The sequence below is a fragment of the Centruroides vittatus genome, unplaced genomic scaffold (assembly GCF_030686945.1).
Source record: "Centruroides vittatus isolate TY-2023 unplaced genomic scaffold, ASM3068694v2 contig_18, whole genome shotgun sequence".
Taxonomy (NCBI): domain Eukaryota; kingdom Metazoa; phylum Arthropoda; class Arachnida; order Scorpiones; family Buthidae; genus Centruroides; species Centruroides vittatus.
In genome coordinates this window covers 1,102,931-1,123,833 of record NW_027121101.1, presented here as the reverse complement: position 1 = coordinate 1,123,833, position 20,903 = coordinate 1,102,931, and the positions used below count along the sequence as shown (strand labels likewise).

At 33.6% G+C, this 20,903-nt stretch overlaps 2 protein-coding genes and 1 pseudogene across 4 annotated transcripts in view; all 3 read right to left on the bottom strand.

Annotated features, from left to right (window-relative positions):
* The window catches only part of LOC136969531 (protein CFAP20DC-like), a 57,295-nt gene extending 50,695 nt beyond the window's left edge, over positions 1-6,600 (bottom strand). Inside the window, exons 1-3 of one of the 3 annotated variants that reach the window (XM_067263721.1) lie at positions 6,378-6,600; positions 5,509-5,606; positions 3,453-3,536 (exon numbers count right to left, since the gene is read on the bottom strand). In XM_067263721.1, coding sequence (XP_067119822.1) covers positions 3,453-3,536; positions 5,509-5,517 — 93 coding nt within the window. In that variant the 5' untranslated portion in view covers positions 5,518-5,606; positions 6,378-6,600. The remainder of the gene's footprint in view (positions 1-3,452; positions 3,537-5,508; positions 5,607-6,377) is intronic. The other 2 variants (XM_067263720.1, XM_067263722.1) reach the window with 2 other exon arrangements.
* A 10,642-nt stretch (positions 6,601-17,242) lies between these two features.
* LOC136969683 (uncharacterized) lies at positions 17,243-17,539 on the bottom strand. Its single transcript, XM_067263963.1, has one exon. The coding sequence runs from the start codon at positions 17,537-17,539 to the stop codon at positions 17,243-17,245; it is 297 nt and encodes a 98-aa protein (XP_067120064.1).
* Positions 17,540-18,759: 1,220 nt separating this feature from the next.
* Positions 18,760-20,371, bottom strand: LOC136969682 (transitional endoplasmic reticulum ATPase pseudogene; annotated as a pseudogene).
* Between the last annotated feature and the right edge of the window lie 532 nt (positions 20,372-20,903).

Here is a 20,903-nt window from a genome sequence, read left to right as displayed (position 1 = left end):
AGTGTTTTATTGATTGTTGTTTTTTTTTTCATTAAACTTAAAGTTTTGTTTTATTGTAAATTTGTCCTTTCGTTGGCCATACACTCGCGTGACATAACAGAGACACGTTTGGCCAAGACACCTAAGAAGAAAGACATGCGATCTGTGAGAAACACGTGGAGCAACGAGTACCCCTTTCCTAAAAACTTATTCCTTCCTAAGATCTTCTTATTCTCTAATCTTTTTCTATCTTAATATTAAGTAGGTTAAGAATATAGCCCATTCAAATATTTTTCAGTAATTAATCTTAAGGATGAAAATTTTAAATACCAAGATTTTTTAAATGCTGCAAAACACGTAAATGTAGAATTTGACGCTGATAAATTATATGATGACATCTCATCTGTCTTCTTAAAAAGATCATTCCTTCCACCAAATCACTCAATTTGCCAACTGATAAAAAATGGATAAAAATATTTTCCTCTAATGTTTTCACTGAACTACCCAAACTTGCTGGTAGGATTCTATTGATACCTATAAGTAATGCATACGTGGAACGAATTTTTTCGATTATGGGAAATACCTGGACAGACAACCATAACAGGATGAGGGCTGAGCTAGTAAAGGCAGAATTATGCGTAAAGCTTAATTTTGACATGAGCTGTCAAGAATTTTATGAATTCATAAGAAAGCCAGAAAATGCAGATCTTGTAAAAGCTGCAATGTCAAACAGGAAATATACATGGAAAAATCTACATAAATAAATAATTAATTACACATATACCATTTTGTATCTTGCATATTTTTATATTTATTTGCCTGTATTTATTTTATACAAAAATTGTTAGATTTGCTTTTTATTAGTTCTTAGTTTTATTAGAAACAACTTTGTGATTATTAGAATTGTATTAAATTTGTAGAAACTTGAGTTTTGAATTTGTTAATTTATATAAATAGAAAAATTGTATATGTATACATATGGGTTTTTTTTTTTTGTTTCTTAAATCATCGTCTCTGGGTGAGACTAAGTTATGAGGTGGCAACCCTATCCAAGACTTTGTTCACTATCCAAATTGTTTGTTAACCAATTATCAATTTACCATAGGTTTTTATGGGAATTTGATTAATTTGTTCTAGAGACCCCAAAAAATAAAAAACTATATACTTTCTTACTACATTTATTTATATGTAATAATAAAAATACATATATACACAGTCTTGCATTTTTATTAGTCAAGTTTTCTCTGTTTGTGGGAGTTAAAGAATTTGTCCAATGTTGATTGCTTTTCTCTTTTCTTCAGGATTTTTCAGAAGTAATTAATAGCATTGTAATTGTAGAGATCCCCAAGCCTATTAATCTCAACCTGGTTTGGATGCCATTCTAAGATCGTTGTTCTGACATCCTTCCACTTCATCAAAAGATCTTTAATAGCAGATATTGGCATTAATCCTCTTTTTCAGAAGAAAACGTATCTCACTGAGTTTCTCGGTGTTCTTCATTCAAGAGTTCTTGGCATTCTTCTGTTGTCAGATCAGTCTCAGGTTTCATTATAAGCTTTTCAATGTTCTTTATTTCTCAGATGTGATTTTTTGTTATTTAATCTGTTTGAGTCTTCTTGATTATACTATACCTTTCTTAGATAAAACTGAACTGCACCCTACTGTAAACTTGTTTAAGCCATACTGTCCAGCAACATCAGACATCTGCCCACTCTCTATCTTTGCTATTATACTCTCACCTTTCGAAAATAAAAACAGATGCAAAACTTAGTAAGTGCCCATCTGACAGTCTCACAAATAATATAAAAAAATTGTTTCTGTCAGAAAAATAAAAAGGCTGGAATTACAAGGGAGAGTTTCAAAGTTCAGAGGACTACTATCCAATCAGTATATACTGGGTTGAGTGTCAATGTCAATGTCTCCTGTCCTCTGAAAAGTTTCGAATTGTTGCCTGAAGACAAGGGAAAACCAATTGGTATTCATTATTTTATGTTGCTTCTTCTGTGTTTGTTCTGTGAGGTGTTTGTTATCTGAACATAAAAATCTTTTGCAAAAGTGTTTGTTATCTGATTTGTTCGTAGTCCAAACTGTTTGTTAACTGATCACCCACTGTATAATATTGTACAATAAACTTGTTATAATAATTTTTAAATTCAGAATAATAGTTAAAAATTATGATTTTCTTCAAAACTTTTTATATTGAAATAAAGAAAAAAAAAACAACAAGTTATTTATTATTAATCAAAATAATTGACTGCATATTCTTTATTTCAATTCAAATAATCTACTAAAAGATATTCAGAATATTTTAATAAACTTGAACATTTTCAACTTTTCATAAGACTATCATTGGAAATTCCAAATACTAACCTTATAATGCTTTGCAGTTATTTTTTAACTTATCACAAACGTTTTTGGTCCACTCTAGGATCTTGTTCAGATGGAGTTCAAGGGTGTGGCAAGCTATGCATGACCCAGCGTTATAACAGCTGACGCAGGCGCACATCATTAGGAATTTAAAATTTAAAAAGGAAATTAGAACACATTGGAAACAGAGAAAATGAGAATCACACTAGAAAAGGTTTTCTCTAGAACTCTACCTGAAGAAGGTCCTAGGGTAGACCGAAAACATTTGTGATATGTTACAAAATAACTGCAAAGCATTATAAGGTTAGTATGATATATTTATCAATGCTTTGTTTATTGGATAGATTTTAATATTTGACTTATTTTACAGATAGAAAATAATAGTTTAACAAATAATTTAACATACTTAACATGTAAGTAATATAATTTATAAAGCTTTGTTACTTTTCAGAAAAGGATTTGATATCAAATATATTTTTATTTGCTTGCATTTAACAAGAATCATTAATAGAAAAATATAGTAACTAATGATTAATGAATGTTAAATATAAATGATTAATATATATATACAGTATAATGTAGTTCATTCTGAAAATTAAGAAGCTTGAATAATATCTGTTGTCTGAATTATTATTAATTTGAAGTAGCAATTAACTTATAAAATTACTCATTATGACAGGAAACTTTTTAATGCATTATAATATTTTATTTTCATTATTATTCAATTATTTTAATTTTTATTATATAATTTAGTCATTACACATTATATTATTTTATAACAAAAATGTTTTAATATATTTATAGAACATGATAAATTCATATTAGCTACAAAATATTTATTCTGATTTAAAAAAAAAAATGCCACCTCAAAACTCATTTAAGTTTATTCCTCACACAAAATAATTTGATTCTTGGTACTTCTATTATATAATTACCTATTTTTTGAAATATTTTATTTTTCATACAGTGTAACTTAAAAAAAATTGAAAATGAATGTATATTCACAAAAAATATATAAATATTAATTCTTTCAAAGGTGACATTTCTTTTATTATTATTATTATTATTATGAATTTTCACTATATTAATTTAAATTAAAATCAAACCTTTTTAATATAAGGTGAAGACAGTTTCCAATTTTCTGTACACTCCTTTCTTTGGATATTAAATACTTCAACATAGTCACCATTCTGTAAATATAGATAATTTTTTAACATTTTTAATGTATATAACAGTATTGTAGAGAAATTTTAATATAATTAAATTTGTAATTTCTGCTATAAGGTCTTTACATCTTTATTTATTCTCTAATCAAATTCAATGGCTTTTTTATGTTCATGGTAATTAGGATAACTATATTACCAAATAGTTGTAAGCTTTTAAAAATAGTTGTAAACTTAAAAAAATTTAAATTTTACTGGCAAGAAGTTGAGTCAGAGAAGTCGAATAAGTTTTTTAGAAGTCTGCAGCTTTTTGAAAAGATCAAATTAATAATGATACCAATGGATTTGGTATCCAGTTGATTAAAAATAGAACGACTACTACAATTTTTAATAAAATTTCTTAAATAGTAATTGCAATGTTTTAATATAATTCTTTTCTTTTTTTTCATTTACTTATAGCAAATATAATCTGAAGATTATATACATTTTTACTCAAGTCATCTTCTTTTAGTCTTTGAACATGCATAAATATATGAAATTTACTGGTCTATAAGCTTTGATTAAAAATTTAAACTATAAGTTGAAAAGATTAAAATGACTTTAAATAAATAAAAGATTCATAAATCACTTAATAATATATTTATAAACTGAAATATAAATGAAGTAATAGAATAATATGTCATCTTTAAGATAATAGCTAGTTCTAAGTAGCTCATGAATTTTTTATAATTGAAAGTTTGATTCAGATACTTTAAATAAAAGATAAATAACGAATACAAACAATATACTGTATGTAAATTAGGAAAACAAATGTTTATTATATACATGTTTCCCAATTTTATTAAAGGAAAAAATAAATAATCATTCAGCCTCTGATTATTTTTCCTTCAATCAATTGTTGAAAATGTTATGTTATGACTAATTATAAAGATGTTTTAAATAGTTAATATGCATTCATTCCTTTAATTAAAAAAAAAACCAGATGACTACTATATATAATTATTCCTTTTAAAACATTTCATTCTAAACTGTATTAGATCCTTCTATTTCATATTAAGTAATCTTAAATCTATTTATCTTATTAAGTTATAAAATCATATTACATATTGTATAAAGAAATAAATGTCTTTAGATAACTTAATAAAGTATAAGATTAATTTAAATAAAATAGGATACTATCGCTAAGGTGTAGAAATGTTTTCCTTTCTCATTTCTTACATATCTCAATTTAAAAAAAAAAACTTTTGCAATTTATGGTACTGTTGAAATAATTAATCCAAAGCTTACAAGCCAGCTTAGAGACTTATCCATTAATGAAATTAACTAAATAAATTCCTCTATTAACCAAAAACAGTCATGCACCACCACATACTAATCTATAAGCCATTAAGTAGGTAGTAAAAAATTTAATTAAGTATTCTGTTTCAGGCTACAACAGATTTCTGATGAAAAGCAGTTTTTCTTATTGAAGTAGTTTATTGATATAATAATAACAATCAGTGCTGAATTAACACATCTGTAGGCTTTATAAACTAACTCATTTTGTGGCTTCTTGAAATTTTCATTTAATATTGTAAATGGAATTTAACAGGCCTATATAAGTACTTTTTTTGCCTGCTTACTTTTAATCCAAATTAATTTGTCTCTATACACTAATATAACATCTAACTAAAGGATAGTCTGATTAAATCTCGCTTTTGATTTTAGGTAACTTTTGTAGATTCAGATTTGGTTGTAGTTATATATACCAGTACATATAAATATTTCTTTTTGAAGTTCTTTAAGTTCCATATCCCAACCAAACTCTTTATTTTCTCATAAGATGTTAATGATGCTTTATAATGGCAGCAATTATGACGACGATAATGTGTTTAAAATACATTTTTACATAAAAACTATTTTTGTTAAATGCCAACATAAAATAACTGAAATTTTGGCATCAGTAATAAGCATACATTCAACAGTTTTGACACCAATGATAAAATGTATCAGTACTGACCTGACCCATTCTGCAAAATGTATGACTTTCCAAGAGAGTTTGTATTGCCGTGGCTCTTCAAAAAATTTGTGTTGGAAAATATTGGATTTCCCGATTCACTAAAATAAAAATGCAGTAAAATTTTATTTACTTATTTATTTAGACAGATATCCAAGAATAAAATTAATGCCATTATCTAATCATATTTATAAATTTTTATTTTACAGAAAGTTTAATGGAATAAAAAATCAATTTAAATACATTCAATGGACAAGAGAACGCTACATAAAGTATTTTTCCAACAGTTTAAAAATACGGCTTCGAAAATCAATACATATTTATAGACGTATAGAGTTGCATGTCGCTTGCACATCAATAAAGAATTTAAAATCAATCAATTTTGCATTCTTGAATGAATTATGTAAGTTATTACGGAAAGTTCAACGCAAAATAAGCTCTTATCTGTATTTTTTTTTTTTTTAGCTTTACAACTTGCTTACAATAAAACTTTGAATTATAATCTTGTAACATACATTTAATTGAGATGTTTCTGTGTAGAATAAAGTGATGAGAAGTTAATTGATGAAGATACCTGTTAATATGCTTTTTTTAGATCAAATTAACATGTATTATTTTTATATGTATTATTCTTACATTAGACACATGAATATAAAAAAAATCATAAATATGATTAATTTAATTTCACACGACATGGAACTAAATCTAGCCTTGTCTTGTCTTTGGGCTTAAGTTACGTAGACTATTGCGCCCCGTGGTGGTAATTAAATCTAAATTTTTTAAAAGGGCAGCACACCCTAAAAATCGATACTTGGAAGCGATTACGATCGATTTTTTAACAAACACGTTAATAAATTTAATTTATTATTTACCTGAAAGGTTTTACGGAACATTATTTAATGTATTCGAGTAGAGACGAAGAAAAGATTTGCGAATTACTTTAAAATAAACAAACTCTTCGTCGTCTGCTACGACTCTTCCGAAATTCATTCTATTAATACATCACCTGGTGTCCGTAATTGAAATTAAACTTTTGATGGAAGCGAGAGCGACGCTCCAGGCGTCCGTTCGGAAACTTCTCCGAAACAAGAATGATTATTAATTAATCGGAAACGTTCTAAGAAATCTAAAAATATCGAATATCGATCGAATTGTCTCAAACATTTTTAAAATTTTAAATACATTTACTATATGATATAAAAAAAATATATTATATTATTGTTGTACAGTACATAATCATATTATATGATAACACGATGTATTATTATAAATATTCGTTTTTGTTTTTTGTTGAAACTAAATTTACAGATGAACTGAATATAAAGTTTGAAAAAAAATTCCAGCAACGAGTTGCATAACTTTCCCGGCTATTATGAGATTTTATTAAAAAATAACTTTTATATTATTAATCATAATAAATAAAATTGTGTGTGGCGCTATCCGTTACGAGATTTTATCATAAAATTTTTTTATATTTTTAATTATTATAAAATGGCAAAAGGCTTAATTTTGAGAGTAGTGATGAGTTTTATAGACAGTTGAAGTGTCAATAACGAGTAAAAACTTCGTTCAGTCCGACCCCTCGTGAGATATGACACGTGACTATCTTTCCACCTCCTTAACCCTTAACCACAAAATTTAATTTAATAGCATCAATGCCCCATATACACAAGCTACCCTGCCAAATTTAATTTTTTTTTAATCATTACTTTATTCTGGGATATTAAACGAAATAGACACCAAAACATGCACGCACGCACACACACACACACGAAGTTTGTTTTTTTTACATCTACTAACTTTTAATTTTAAAATTTACACTTTGGCTTTTAGGCTTTTTATAGTCTTTTCTAGAATAGGAATGGAGGCTATGTTCATTAGTTTACACGTGCAAAAGAAAATAGTTCCGTGTTCATTACAAAGTAGATCAAAATATATAGCCTATAGAACATATATTAGAACATATATTAAAAAACTATAAAACATATTTATACTTTAAATGTTCTTGAAACTGTTTTTACTGTATATCGAGCATTGAACACAAGACCGTGTTATTTATCAAACATTAGTCAACTAATAAAGGTGGAAAAAGCCAGGGCTTATTTGCACAAATAGTAGGCCCACTTCCGAAGCTTCACAAATGCTCAATATTTATACTGTTATAATCTATTTGTGAGAAGAATAAAAAACAGACTTACAGCAGTTTTTTTAACCTAGTTCAAAATTTTTATGAATATTTAATTATGTACTGTACTAATTCTTTTCACAAGAATTAAAGAAAAACCTTTTACATACTGAGACGATAAATATGGTATGCACTTGCATAAGCTGTTACTGATACCGTTTACTGAGCTGAAAATGATAATATGGACTGCTGTACTTATATATAATAATCATTATTTGTGCAATTCCTTTTTTTTTTTTTTTTCCAAATTATCCGAGTTTGAAAATATCGAATGCGTTAATGTAACTAATGTCTAGAAATAATGACAATACAATCTACTTAATTCGAGTTATCCAACTTCAAGTTAACGAAAGTTACTCTATTTTACTGTAGATATTTTAGACGGCAAGCAACCTAATCACGATTATAGTTGAAATATTCGATTGTTAATGATAGCTAATTACAATTGTATACAATTATAGATTGTTTCAGTAAGACTTTCTTTACGTGATTCAGCTCATATCAGTTTAATAATTCTGTATAACTAATAAGTAATTATAATCAGTTATATCAAATTTGTTTCTCTGAACACATTCAAGCTGTCATAGTCAGCAATTTCTCTCAATAGTTAATACATTCATAATAATATCACATGATGTTGTATTGTATAATAGAAACAACTGATGGATGAGAGGTTAAATAAATTGAAAAACGAAAAAATGAAAAATGTGAAGCATCAATAAATTCTTCAACAAAGCAAAATGTTAATAATTGTTAGCAAATTTTTTTGTTGTATCATGTATGCAATTTCTCAGTGTAATTATTACGTTTGTTTTTCTTAACTCTTTCTGCCCTGTGGGCACTAAGAGGGGCTCTTTTAGCAAGCCCATAATGCGTTCGGCCAGGCCCACAATAAGGCAGCCGGGTGGTGAGGGACAAGGCCCGACATATCCGGACGGACCATCCCCGAAAAATTCCTCGGGACTTTTCGACCCGTTCGGGTTCGATCCCGGGTCCCCCAGAGTGGTAGGTTGCTACCTTGACCACTCGGCCATCCGGCCATCATTATTACGGTTGTACCAAAGCAGCAAATTTTCGAATTTGTGTAAAATTACAAAGTATTTAATTAAATAACGATTTTGATATGCAATATAATTTAATTTTAATTAAATAATTAATTAAATTTTATAATTTAAAATTATAATGAAAGTTTTATAGAATTATTGTCAGAAAAATTTAAGTATAAAATATAATTTATTGTTAATTTATAGCTTTTTACAAACAAACAATTATCATAAATTATAAATCTTTATATATACGTAATATTTATGTCAATATTAAGTATATGAATGAAATCTGTTTAGTTACGTACTTAACATTTTTACTTAATACAAAACTGTATTAATGTGTATATATATATATATATATATATATATATATATATACCCATATATATACTCAATGTACCCATTGTTATTTTATTTAATATTTCACAAACTTCTCGGTAATGCATACGCGGGGCCGAGAAATGTACTTTTGTACTTAAATAAAGAATGTATGTATGTATATATGTATGCCAACCTCGCATAACTAATTGTCATACGTACAGAGAACCTCTGAGCCATATCCGTAGTTTGATCGTGGAACAAATCATTAGAACCATACAATCACCCTGTTCATTTCAATCCTTCGGATTCCCAGAGATTCTCCACGAAGAGAACTGCCAACTTTATGAAGAATCCTGTCCCTTCAAATCTCTTTCTTGTCCCTTTCACTCATCAACCTGTACTTGGGAAGGTGCCCGATCACATCTTTATAATCATCTTACAATAGGGCATTCCCAACTACTAACAGTAAATCGAAACTCTATCTTCTTTGGAGGAATAGACACCCAAATAAATGGGAGTACCTGGGTCACCATCATGGAGTGTCATCTCCAAAAATTCCTTATATTAGTCTCCAAACAAAATCTAGACAATCCTTCCTTCGTTATAAAAGTCTTCTTTCTGGAGACCAACCGGCCGATACTAAATTTACGTATAACTTTAAGTTCAAAAAGGGGAACCATGCATTTCGATAGACGTCAATCGTCCATGAGACCTACGGAGAAAATCCCTCTTTCTCCCCTAATCCTATACCTTCCCTTCAGATCCCTCTCAACCTTATTCACTTTTTCAGCACTCATTATAATTTTAAATTCATTCTTACTATTTCCTCTTTTCTAGATGACTGAAAATAATGAGTGGTAGGACCCTGCATCGCCCAACCCCCCCTCCCAGCACCGACTACCGCCAACGAGGTTAATCCAGAGGCGCTACGAGCCGCCATACAGTTCGCCCGGTCACAGCGACAAACATCCCGTCCCACAGGTCCCACCACCACCCCTTGCTGTACCTGCGTGAGCGTACCAGCAAGTCCCTTAGACTTAATACACCATCCACTATCTACTAGTCCTATGCACCATACCCATAAGGACACCTTAGTAGATTTTTATTGGCATGGTATGGTCATGCCAACACCATGTATGCACCATATAATATGCTAGAAATGCAGCAGGACGTTTATGGACATCACAGCTGCTACAATAAGACGTGCCTTCCCCAAGCAGGAGGGGAACCATACAACCTGTAATGTAAAAGTATATATATAAAAGCATAAAAACAATATAAATAAAAACTATATACCAGACTGACCATAAAATACCTAGTTAAAAAAGTATATATAAATAACAATAAATAAAAAAACAATATATAACATATAAAATACCAAATAAAACAAATATAAAACCCCATTAAAAATATATATATACCCAAAAAAATATATACAAATAAAATACACCATACCCCAATAAAATGCAATAGAGCAATATACCAGATCCGCCCCAGTAAAATACTATTCAATAGGAAATAGTAGATACCATATTAGTATTAAAAACCTTGTTACTATTAAAACCTAGGGACCGTACATCAAAATACGTACAATACATCCCTTTATACAATAAAACGTAAAATATATGCACCATTAAAACCATAAAATCAATATAAATAAAAACGTAGGTCATACACCGACTCTAAAATCAATACGTCTACTTAACATATGTTTAAAAACCTTATATGCACCATACCATGTAGACTTGGTGGCCACCAAGTTGGCGCAGACCTCATTAAAATTAATATCAAAGGAGAGGTCTATATTTAAAATCCCCTTAAGCCTATTAATATCATTGTAAAATATACTACAATAAAACATAAAATGCTGGAGGGTGTCGACGGCACCGCACTCACAATGGTCATCCTCGACCAGGTGAAGTGAAACGACTTAAGCTTACTTTTAAAATCGCCATGACCACTAACAATTTGAGTGGTATAATAATTTGGCTCAAACCACTTAGCCATTAATCTCTTAGTAATACTAGCGAAGTACTGTACTCATAGGTTATTCTCCCCTTTACACACCTGTGCCACCGGTTTTGCCACATGCCATTAATAACCATAGACACCTTATTTTTAACCTCATTAATATTAGGTGCACTGCCGTCGTACACCACACCACCAAAATTAAAAGCCATATTCTTATTAATTAAAATATTAAAATATCTTTTATCAATCTCAAGATCTATAGGTAAAAGCCCTGCAATCACCTGAAGGGCAACAGTAGATACAGTATTGCACCCTTTAGTTAAAATTAAAAGGACACTCCTTTGGGCTCGCTCCATTTTAGTTTTGTGATACCCTTTCAGGAGGTCATGCCAACATAAAACGTCATATAATAAAATATTTAAAAATAAACCTTTATATAAAACACAAAGAGTAGTGAAACTGGAGCCCCACTCATACCTTATACTCTGCTTTAACATACCAAATATCTTAATACACCTATCGGTGATAGACGTGACATGTGGCGTAATACTCATACCTTATACCGAGATACTTTACCGAGTCGGCAACCTTGATAACCTTATTGTTTAGCCTGACTCTTGGCGGCCGTTCCTTGTTTAACATACCTTTCAGTAAAATCGCCACCGTCTTCTCAACCGACAACTCTAATTTATTAGCCACTAGCCAAGTTTGTAGCAGATTCACCCACTTTTCACCGTGGGACTCCAGCTCACTCCTCGAATTACCGGATATAATAAAAACTAAGTCATCCGCGTAGGCAATGTACTCAACGCGATGCTTATTAAAAATCCTTAGGACACCATCAAATACCATATTCCAGAGTACAGGTCCTAGAACCGACCCCTGGGGACACCCCATTATTGACCTTTTTAGTCACCTTTAGGTTGGCTTCCTCGTACACTACCTCTCTATTACTTAAGTAGTCCCTGAGTAACCTATATAAATCAATGGGACACTTTCTATACCTTAATTCATTCATAATCGAGGGCCACCATAGGTGATCAAATGCACCCTTTATATCACAGAAAATACCTAATACGTATTTGCTACAAGACTTATCCACAACCTTCCGGAGGCGCAATAGCGCGTCCTCCGTTGAGCAACCCTTCTTAAAACCATATTGGTACTTATCATTATACTCCTTAATAACAGGTTCAAGCCTGTTCTTTATAATACGCTCAAAAATTTTACCCAATAAGGGAATTAAACAAATTGACCTATACGACCTCGGATTAGTCTTATCTTTATTACCACCTTTATATATTATAACAACCTTCCCCTGTTTCCAACAGTTTGGGAAGACACCATACCCTAGACATGCCTGATACAGGCGCCTCATATGAGGCTTTAAAATATCGTACCCGTTCTTTATAACCTCGTACGTAATCTTATCGGTCCCGGGGCCTTTCGCCCCCGAGACACCCTAGTAGCAATGTCGATATCACTTTCCCTGATATCATCGACATGCCCATTACCATTATAATTATGCACCATTAGTCCATTACCCTTTGTACCTCGTGGGTACTATCATCCTCTTGCTCGTCATCGTTTGGAAACGGTACCCAAAAGAAACTCGACTACCTCGGTCCAATTGAGTAACTCCCTATTACCACATTTCATATTAACCAGTACCTGATTAGTCTTGACAAACATCACAAACTCTCCCAATCACGCTCATCTTATCAATAAATTACACATGTTCTCCACAACTTGAACAAGCCTTCCAAGAGATCAATCGCCACCAACAACATCTAGAATTGACAGAAATATTTCCCCCTGCCTCCCAAACACCGTTATTCCGTCCTCTGCCACCCTCCCAACAAACTCGACCAACTTCTTGCAATCCTCGTAGTGCTAACCGTCAGCCGTAACACCCATGTCTAAATCTACTAACATACTGTATATATAATAACTATAACCAATAACATCATTATACTGCCAATGTAATCTACCTGCGAAATCGCACAATATTTACCTTATGTAAACCACTCAGCACTACGTAATTTATTTACATAACTAAATCATAACATAACATTTTGACAATAAAATTTTGTCGGATAACTGTCAACTTTCACACCTGGGAGTTAATCGTTTGTTAAGTTCTCAGCAGCAAAAGTGACGGTTTCTCATAATCTCCCGATCTATTGTCTCGATTTCATCAGTTGAATATAGCAAGGAACTGCAAGTTTAAAGAGTCGTGGCCAGTTCCTCGATCGGACAATTCATTTTTTCCTGTGTTCTAACTTTCGGATACCCTGTGCTTCTTGGGATACATACCTCCTCACCTACGGCCATAATATCTATCGTATCCTCAGAACTGTCAGAATCAGTGGCGTAGCGTAATGGGGGCGGCATGGGCGCCCCCGGCGGCACTTAGGGAACGGAAAAATTTCACAATAAATAATAATATCTTGTAAAAATTTGAACCATTTCATTTCATATTTTTGTCGCACCTACGATTCGGACCGATTGAAATGAGCACGGAATTTTTCATTACTTATACCTAAATAAGAGGGTGGCGAAATTTTCCTCCGCCCCGGGCGACTGACACCCACGCTACGCCACTGGTCGGAATAAGAACTATCCTCCAGAACTTTCCTCCTTTCAACCCGCATCAGATCAAGATCTACAAGATCCTCTACCCTCAGAACATCGCGACCAAGATCCTCTACAAGGTATTTATCCCCGCGCGTATCTCATGTGAACTCTCTCTCTCGCGACTGCTAGATCGATAGGCTAAATCAATCTATATCTATCCCGATATATCCATTGTATTGTATCATGTACTCCTTTTCGTTGATATTAAATTGTTATTAGTTGTTAACTTGGTATCAGGGTTGGCAAATTTATGTTTTCTTTAAAATAAAACAATAATACATAATACATGTTTTATTTAGAAACCTTTGTTTTTTTGTTTTAAAACAGTTTTATATTACATTGTAAAATACTGTTTTAAAACAATGTTTTAAATTTTAAAAATGTTTTATTACATAAATTTATTAAATAAACGTTGTGAGCTAAACGTAAGTGTGGTTATGGGGGATTTTTCTCACTCCCATGGGTCATGAAAGCATGTGACACAGGACTTTTATCACTACGAGGAGATTTCTTGACAGCACATGCCAGTTCATGCTGTTAGCAATACAGCTAATAGCGAGGTTGAGGCCGAAGTTTTCAACCAAAAACGTGTACGTCGGACGTTCAGTGCCACCTTCCTGTAAGCCTAGAACTTTGACAATGGCATTTGGAAAGTCAGTGCAATCATGCTCAACATTCCAAACGCTATTGTCAAACTTCTAGGCTTACAGGAAAGTGGCGCTGAACGTCCGACGTACACGTTTTCGCGTTGAAAACTTCGGCCTCAACCTCGCTAATGTATTGTAATATTACTTAGATGGAAGAAAACATTATTATTATTGTTGTTGTTGTTACTTGTTAAGTGAGAAATGAGTGCAGGAAGAAGGCTTGATAATGTCTGGAACCAGTACAAACTAATTTCTGGAAATCCAGGAAAACCTGCATGCAGGTTGAAATGCAAAATATGTATGAAAGAAATGGCTGGATTAGTCGCTCGTATGAAAAATCATATTGAAGATAACCATCTATAGGACGATATACAGGAATTGCAACAGCTGGGTGAGTATTTTGAACCATTATAAGTTTCAAAATTTTCTACAGCTTGCTATAAAGTTTTACATAGGTCATGACTCAATTTTTATAGTATACAATTACATATCACAATCATTGTGAGCTGTGAACATGCAGAAGTGTGTAAATTATTAGACTCAAGCATAAAGTATATTATTTTTGGTTCTTATCCTAGAGTGTATCATTTTATATTGCACTGGTCTGACTTGAGTCTAATAATTTTCACGTCTGTATATATTTGTAATTTTAAAAATTTACATCTAATTAGTAATTAATTTATTGTTTCTATATTTATTATTTAGATTGGCAGGAGTCAGTAAGTCAGGAGCCTGAGTCTGAGACCAGTGGGAAGCATTCCGCCACCAGTTCTGGCTTCTCTAGTGGCACTGGCACTGCATCCCAAAGCAATGTAAAATTGCAACGAATTGATCCATTTATTGTGAAAACGTCAACTAATCAAAAAATGCAATTAGATATCCAATGCGCAAAATTTATATATGCCACCAATTCAGCATTTACTCATATAGAACACCCCAAATTTATAAAATTTTGTCAGATGTTGAGACCTGGATATGACCCTCCACACAGAAAGGAAGTTGGGAATCCTTGCTGGATACTGTATACAATTCCATTGAGAATGAATCAGCTGATAAGTTAAAGGATATTAAAGTCTGATGGCTATTGATGGATGGAGTATTATCCATTATGAACCAGTGATTTGTGTGTATATGTGTGTGTGTGTGTGTGACTGATCCTAATGAAGCAAGTCATTTGATTGACTCAGTTGATACAGGCGTAAAACGGCACACATCAAACTCCTTAAAAATTATTGCAACTGCAGCAATAAAAAAATACAATCAAAATTATGGCTGTAAAGTAAGAAGCCTGGCAAGTGACAATGCAATATCTTCAGCCAGTAAGTTTGAAATATGGGCAGAACATGTGACAATATCTAAATGTGAGCCCGGGGAGCGATCGGAGAGAGTCCGTCGGATCCGTTCCCTTCAACAGGTCGTTGACCTCTTGCTCACCTGCGCAGGATGGCGGTTCCGTTTTGTTACGCGTTACGCGAGTGGAGAGGAGAGATGGGGTCGACGATAAGGTGTGGCCGACGGTCAAGTAAAGACTCCATTTAACAACAAAACAACATTTATTAAAATCAACGAGCTTAACGAGCAAAACGAAATTGTAAAAATTTGACTCGCTTAACGAGCGATGTTTCGCATACAAGGGAGGGGAAATCCCGGATTGTGCGCATACTCCATCAGTCTGTGTTTAGCACTGGTTTGGCTAGCATCTTATACCCCGTTCGCACCGAGCATTTCAATCTAGATTGTGACCAAGGTCAGCGACTATGCCTTGGTGCGAACACCCTCGACCGTTTCAATCTCGACTGAAACGACGTTCAATCGCGATTGACTGGAGAGAGTTCTTGAAACTAGATCCAGTCATAAGAGAGATCCCACAATCCCACGCGCGTGAGAAAATACAACATGGCTACAGAACACGTGTCGGGCTATCGGCAAAGAAATAAAAAAGATGTTTGGAGAGACGATGACATCTGTCTATTATTAGATATATGGCAAGATAAAGTATTTATTTCTAATCAAAACTTCCATTTTGTGTGTTGGTGTTTGTGACTTACCGAGTAGTTATGCCAGTTTTATCATCGCTTACAATAGCCGGGTTATTCTCAAGCGAATTACCTGTGCGAACGGCACGACGTTTGAATAGCGACAGTCACAATCCAGATTGTAGGTAAATCGAGATCGAAGTTAGTCGAGGATTGTGTGCGAACGTAGTATTAGTGTCGCTCGTGATCACACATATTACGTATAAACATCGATAATCATAGACCGTTATATAAAAAATACGCCATCTCTTACTAAATTTAATGACCAATTCCAAATTAAATTTTAAAAATGTCGAAATTAAAATTTATTTATTTATAATTATTAAATTTAATACGAGATGGCAGCAAAACTGCCTACCACTAGTCAAACTAATTAATTTCTAATATTTAATTATAGCCTTTACATGTACGAAGAATTTAGCATATCGTTTGGCTCTTCATCAGACATATTATCTGCGATTTTTTTGTTTTCTGCAAATCGAATTCGCATTCAAAGTTGGTTCATTCCGCGCTATGATGGTTCATGCTTCTTAACATTGTATATTGTGTAATTTTCTTTGAATAAACGTTATACATAAAATATTTGAGTATTTTTTCGGCATGGAACGCATTATCGTATTGTACACTAATTTCTATGAAAAAAATTGTTTCGCTTAACGAGTAAGATTCTGGAACGAATTATGCTCGTTAAGCGAAGTTCCACTGTATTTTAAACTAAATTAAATTTAATTAATTAAAAATTGTAGCCCGGCATTTTTACGATGTCACAATAAAATAATTGCGTGTTCTAATTTGAGGTGATTAAATAAAAAGTGAATAAATCAAAAAATGAAATTAGTGTAAAAATTTTAATCTCTCAAATTTTTATCCATAACGAATATCGATCTATTAGATCTAAACGCAATAATCTTTATGATTTCTAAATTTGTAGAGAAATTCTTCAAATCTGCGAAGATCCTCACTATTGACGGAAGGTCGTGTTTGTTTGATTGCTTCCTGGAAATGACGCATTCCAATCTCGGCAATGAAATCTTCACCTGTTTCTGAACTTTCAATATTCTCTTTTAAAGCTAATTTACAAGCTTTCCTGCAAACTTGACTTAAATCTGCACCACTTAATCCATCCGTGTTTCTAGCGATGGAGTCCAAATCGACATCGTTTGAAAGTGGACGTCGTCTCAGAGCAGCCATCAAAATGCTCTTCCTGGCCGATTGATCGGGCAATGAAACATAATGTGATGTTCGAGCGACAAGTACGAGGTCCCGCGAGCGGAATGGTACAAATAAATACAGTTAAATCTTATTTTTATCACAAAGTAATTTATTATCGCTCTGAACAGGTTCCTTTTTCTTTTGGATCCCAACGCTACAAACAATTTCTGTACACACAGGCGTTAAAATTTTGATTTAACAACAACGAGACAATTGAGCGCGACAATGATACACGGGGCGAAACTTAAAACTAATTCTTATACTACTTACAACTAAAGAGGAAAAAAGGAATAAGAATAGACTAAGAGGAAGATAGAGTTACCCGGGATTTTCCTGAATTCGTAACCTTGAGTGGGACACCACTTTGGAGCTTTCCTTTGATCATTATGTTCCGTTGTAAAGTGTGAAGCGCGATAGGAATACACAAACACGTGAATTCAATTAAAACAAATTTAATTTCGCGAATAATAATATATACAAATAAGTTCTTTGTGGATTCCCTCAGTCCAATTTCTCTTGTTGTCCGATTGTAACAATAAAACCCGCGCGATTCTTAACTAACTTAAACCTAAAAGGATAGAAAAGTATAAAAGTAGGAAGTGAGAAGAATTGATAGGATAGTGGGGTACCCTTGTTCTCGCTGAACTCCGATTCCGGCTGGTGGTTTATTCTGCGTATCTCTGGGTTCGTCAACGTTGTAAAAATACCTTTTAGGATAATTTCTTGTCAGTGTCTTTGACTCTACGGTCCGGATCCTCACCTCACGGCTCTCTATTCGGCCCTCGTAGAATTCCGTCTCACGAGCTCGCCGTTCTCGTCCGTGCTTCCTCGTGTCCGGCCGGAGAAAAAGTGACTCTTCGATGACCCAGATTTTACTCGTCCTCCACTCGAACTCTTTGTTCCACACGACCCCCTGGTGGGTGGGGAGTGGGAAGCCCGCGTTCCCAGAAGCCAGAACAATGGACAAAGGAAATTAGAAAGAAGGGTTAAGAAGGAGAGAAAATTATTAAAACTAATTAAATCTAAAATTCATATGTACAAAAATATGGCGTACAGCCACACCGTCCTTTCTGCTGACATTTAGTCTGATTATCTCGATAGCTTCTTTTAAAGTTCTCTCATAGGAATTCATTCCTATCGATTCCTTGGTTCCTCGTAGCTTCCGATTGTCTTACACTTGATCTAGAGCGCTACTTCTTTCAAGTCCTTACACTTCGGAATTCGAGCCCAATCTCTTCGTTCAAAAACTCGTGGTCGTCGATCATCCTACGCGCGATCCGGAGCACACTCTTTCCTCGTCCGGAGCACTCTTCAGTTCGACCAAGACTGGCCTCTCTCCTTTGTTCACCGGCCCCAGGGCCATACTTCACCTTTTGTTTTACTGCACATTTCTTGGAATCGGTAATCCCACCCAAGGGACAGGGATTAAGAAAGATAAAATAAGAAAGTTCTAGAAGGAAATAAGACAAAGAAAATAGAGAAAATTATAATTCTATTTTATTTTTGTAATTATATACAACAAAATACATATATATAATAAAAAAACGTATTTACAATATGGCCGACGGCCACAATAAATTACTTGATGTAAACGTCCAGGTCTTAGAATGGCAGAGTCGACGACTTCCGGTCGATTAGTAGCGCCCAGGAAAAATATGTTGTCATTCAGATTTATTCCATCCATTTCTGTCAGTATTTGTGTGAGAATACGATCTGACGTTGCGTTATCTCCGCCATAATTAACGCGTTTTGTAGCTATGGAGTCGATTTCATCGAAAAAGAGCACGCAGGGTTCGGCTCTCCTCTCCTAGCTTTGTCGAAGACCTCTCTCACGTTGGCTTCTGTTTCTCCAAACCATTTGCTCAAAAGCTCCGGGCCGTTAATGCAGATGAAATTGGCTGCACAACTGGAAACCATCGCTTTCGCCAAAAGGGTCTTTCCGCATCCCGGAAGTCCAAATAAGAGAAATCCTCGAGAAGGTGACAATCCATATCTTAAGAATTTATCGGCGAATTTTACCGGATATTCGATTAATTCTTGCAATTCTTTCTTATCATCATCTAAACCTCCAATATCTTCCCAAGATGTGTTAGGATTTTCAACTACGCATCCTCGCAGAACATTCGGACAAATATTTTTTAAAACACGTCTAAAATCACTCATTGTCACGTTCAGAGAATTTATAATCTCATCTGTTATTCCGTCCTCTACGTCGTCGAGACATATCTTTTCTCTTATTTGATGGAATACGGCTTCTCTGCAGAGAGAGTGACTGTCGGCACCAACGAATCCACGTGTTTCTCTGGCCAGCTCTTCTACGTTAACATCTTCGGCCAACTTCATACTTCTTGTTGAGATACGAAAATTTCTAATCTCTCATTTACTTGCGGAATTCCAAAGTATATTTCACGATCGAATCTTCCGCTTCGACGTAGAGCAGGATCGATATTATCCGGGCAATTTGTGGCAGCAATTACAGCCACTCCATCCATTTCCGTCACACCGTCCAATAATGTGAGAAACTGGGACACAATTCGTTTCTCCTCTTGTCCCTGGACTTTGTTTCTGTTTGGTGCAATAGCATCTATCTCGTCAATGAATATAATTTATTGTCGGAGCGTGCTTTTCGGCATAAGCAAATATCAATCGAAGATTCTTCTCCGATTCCCCAGAAAATTCGCTTAGGATTTCAACACCGTTTATTAAGGAAAAGTGCGCTCCCGATTCATTAGCTATTGCTTTAGCCATCAAAGTTTTCCCGGTTCCTGGTGGTCCGTACATTAAAACACCTCGCGGCGGTTTAATTCCCATGTTAAATAGTAGTTGGATATTTTAGAGATAATTCAATCACTTTTCTAATTTGTAATAGTTGGGAACTGTAGCAACCGATATCGTCATATCCAATAGCATTCATTTCTTTTTCTATGTCTGCTCTTAAGATTGCATTTCCTTCGTAATATACGATAGTTTTCGGCCCGACGATACAAAAGGGATCGGGATCGACCGCGATTGTTTTAAACTCGACATTACCTCGAGGGCCTTTAATGAGAAGGAAGTCTCCTTTATATACTTGTCTATATACTCCGTGAAAGTATGGTTTAAGATAATCGTCGAAAAGGTGACAATTCACTGCCGGGATTGTTCCCGGCAGTGAATTGTCGATCTTCGATTGGTAGAACACGAATTCTTTTTCCATAATCATTATTATTTATGGCATAAATTCTGACGATATCTTCCTCTTTGACTTATAAATTGTTTCTTACGTGTTCGTTCATTCTGATGTTAGCCGTTGGACAGGTTGAATCTACCAAGGCTGTGCAAACCGTGTTTCTGTCATTCCTGC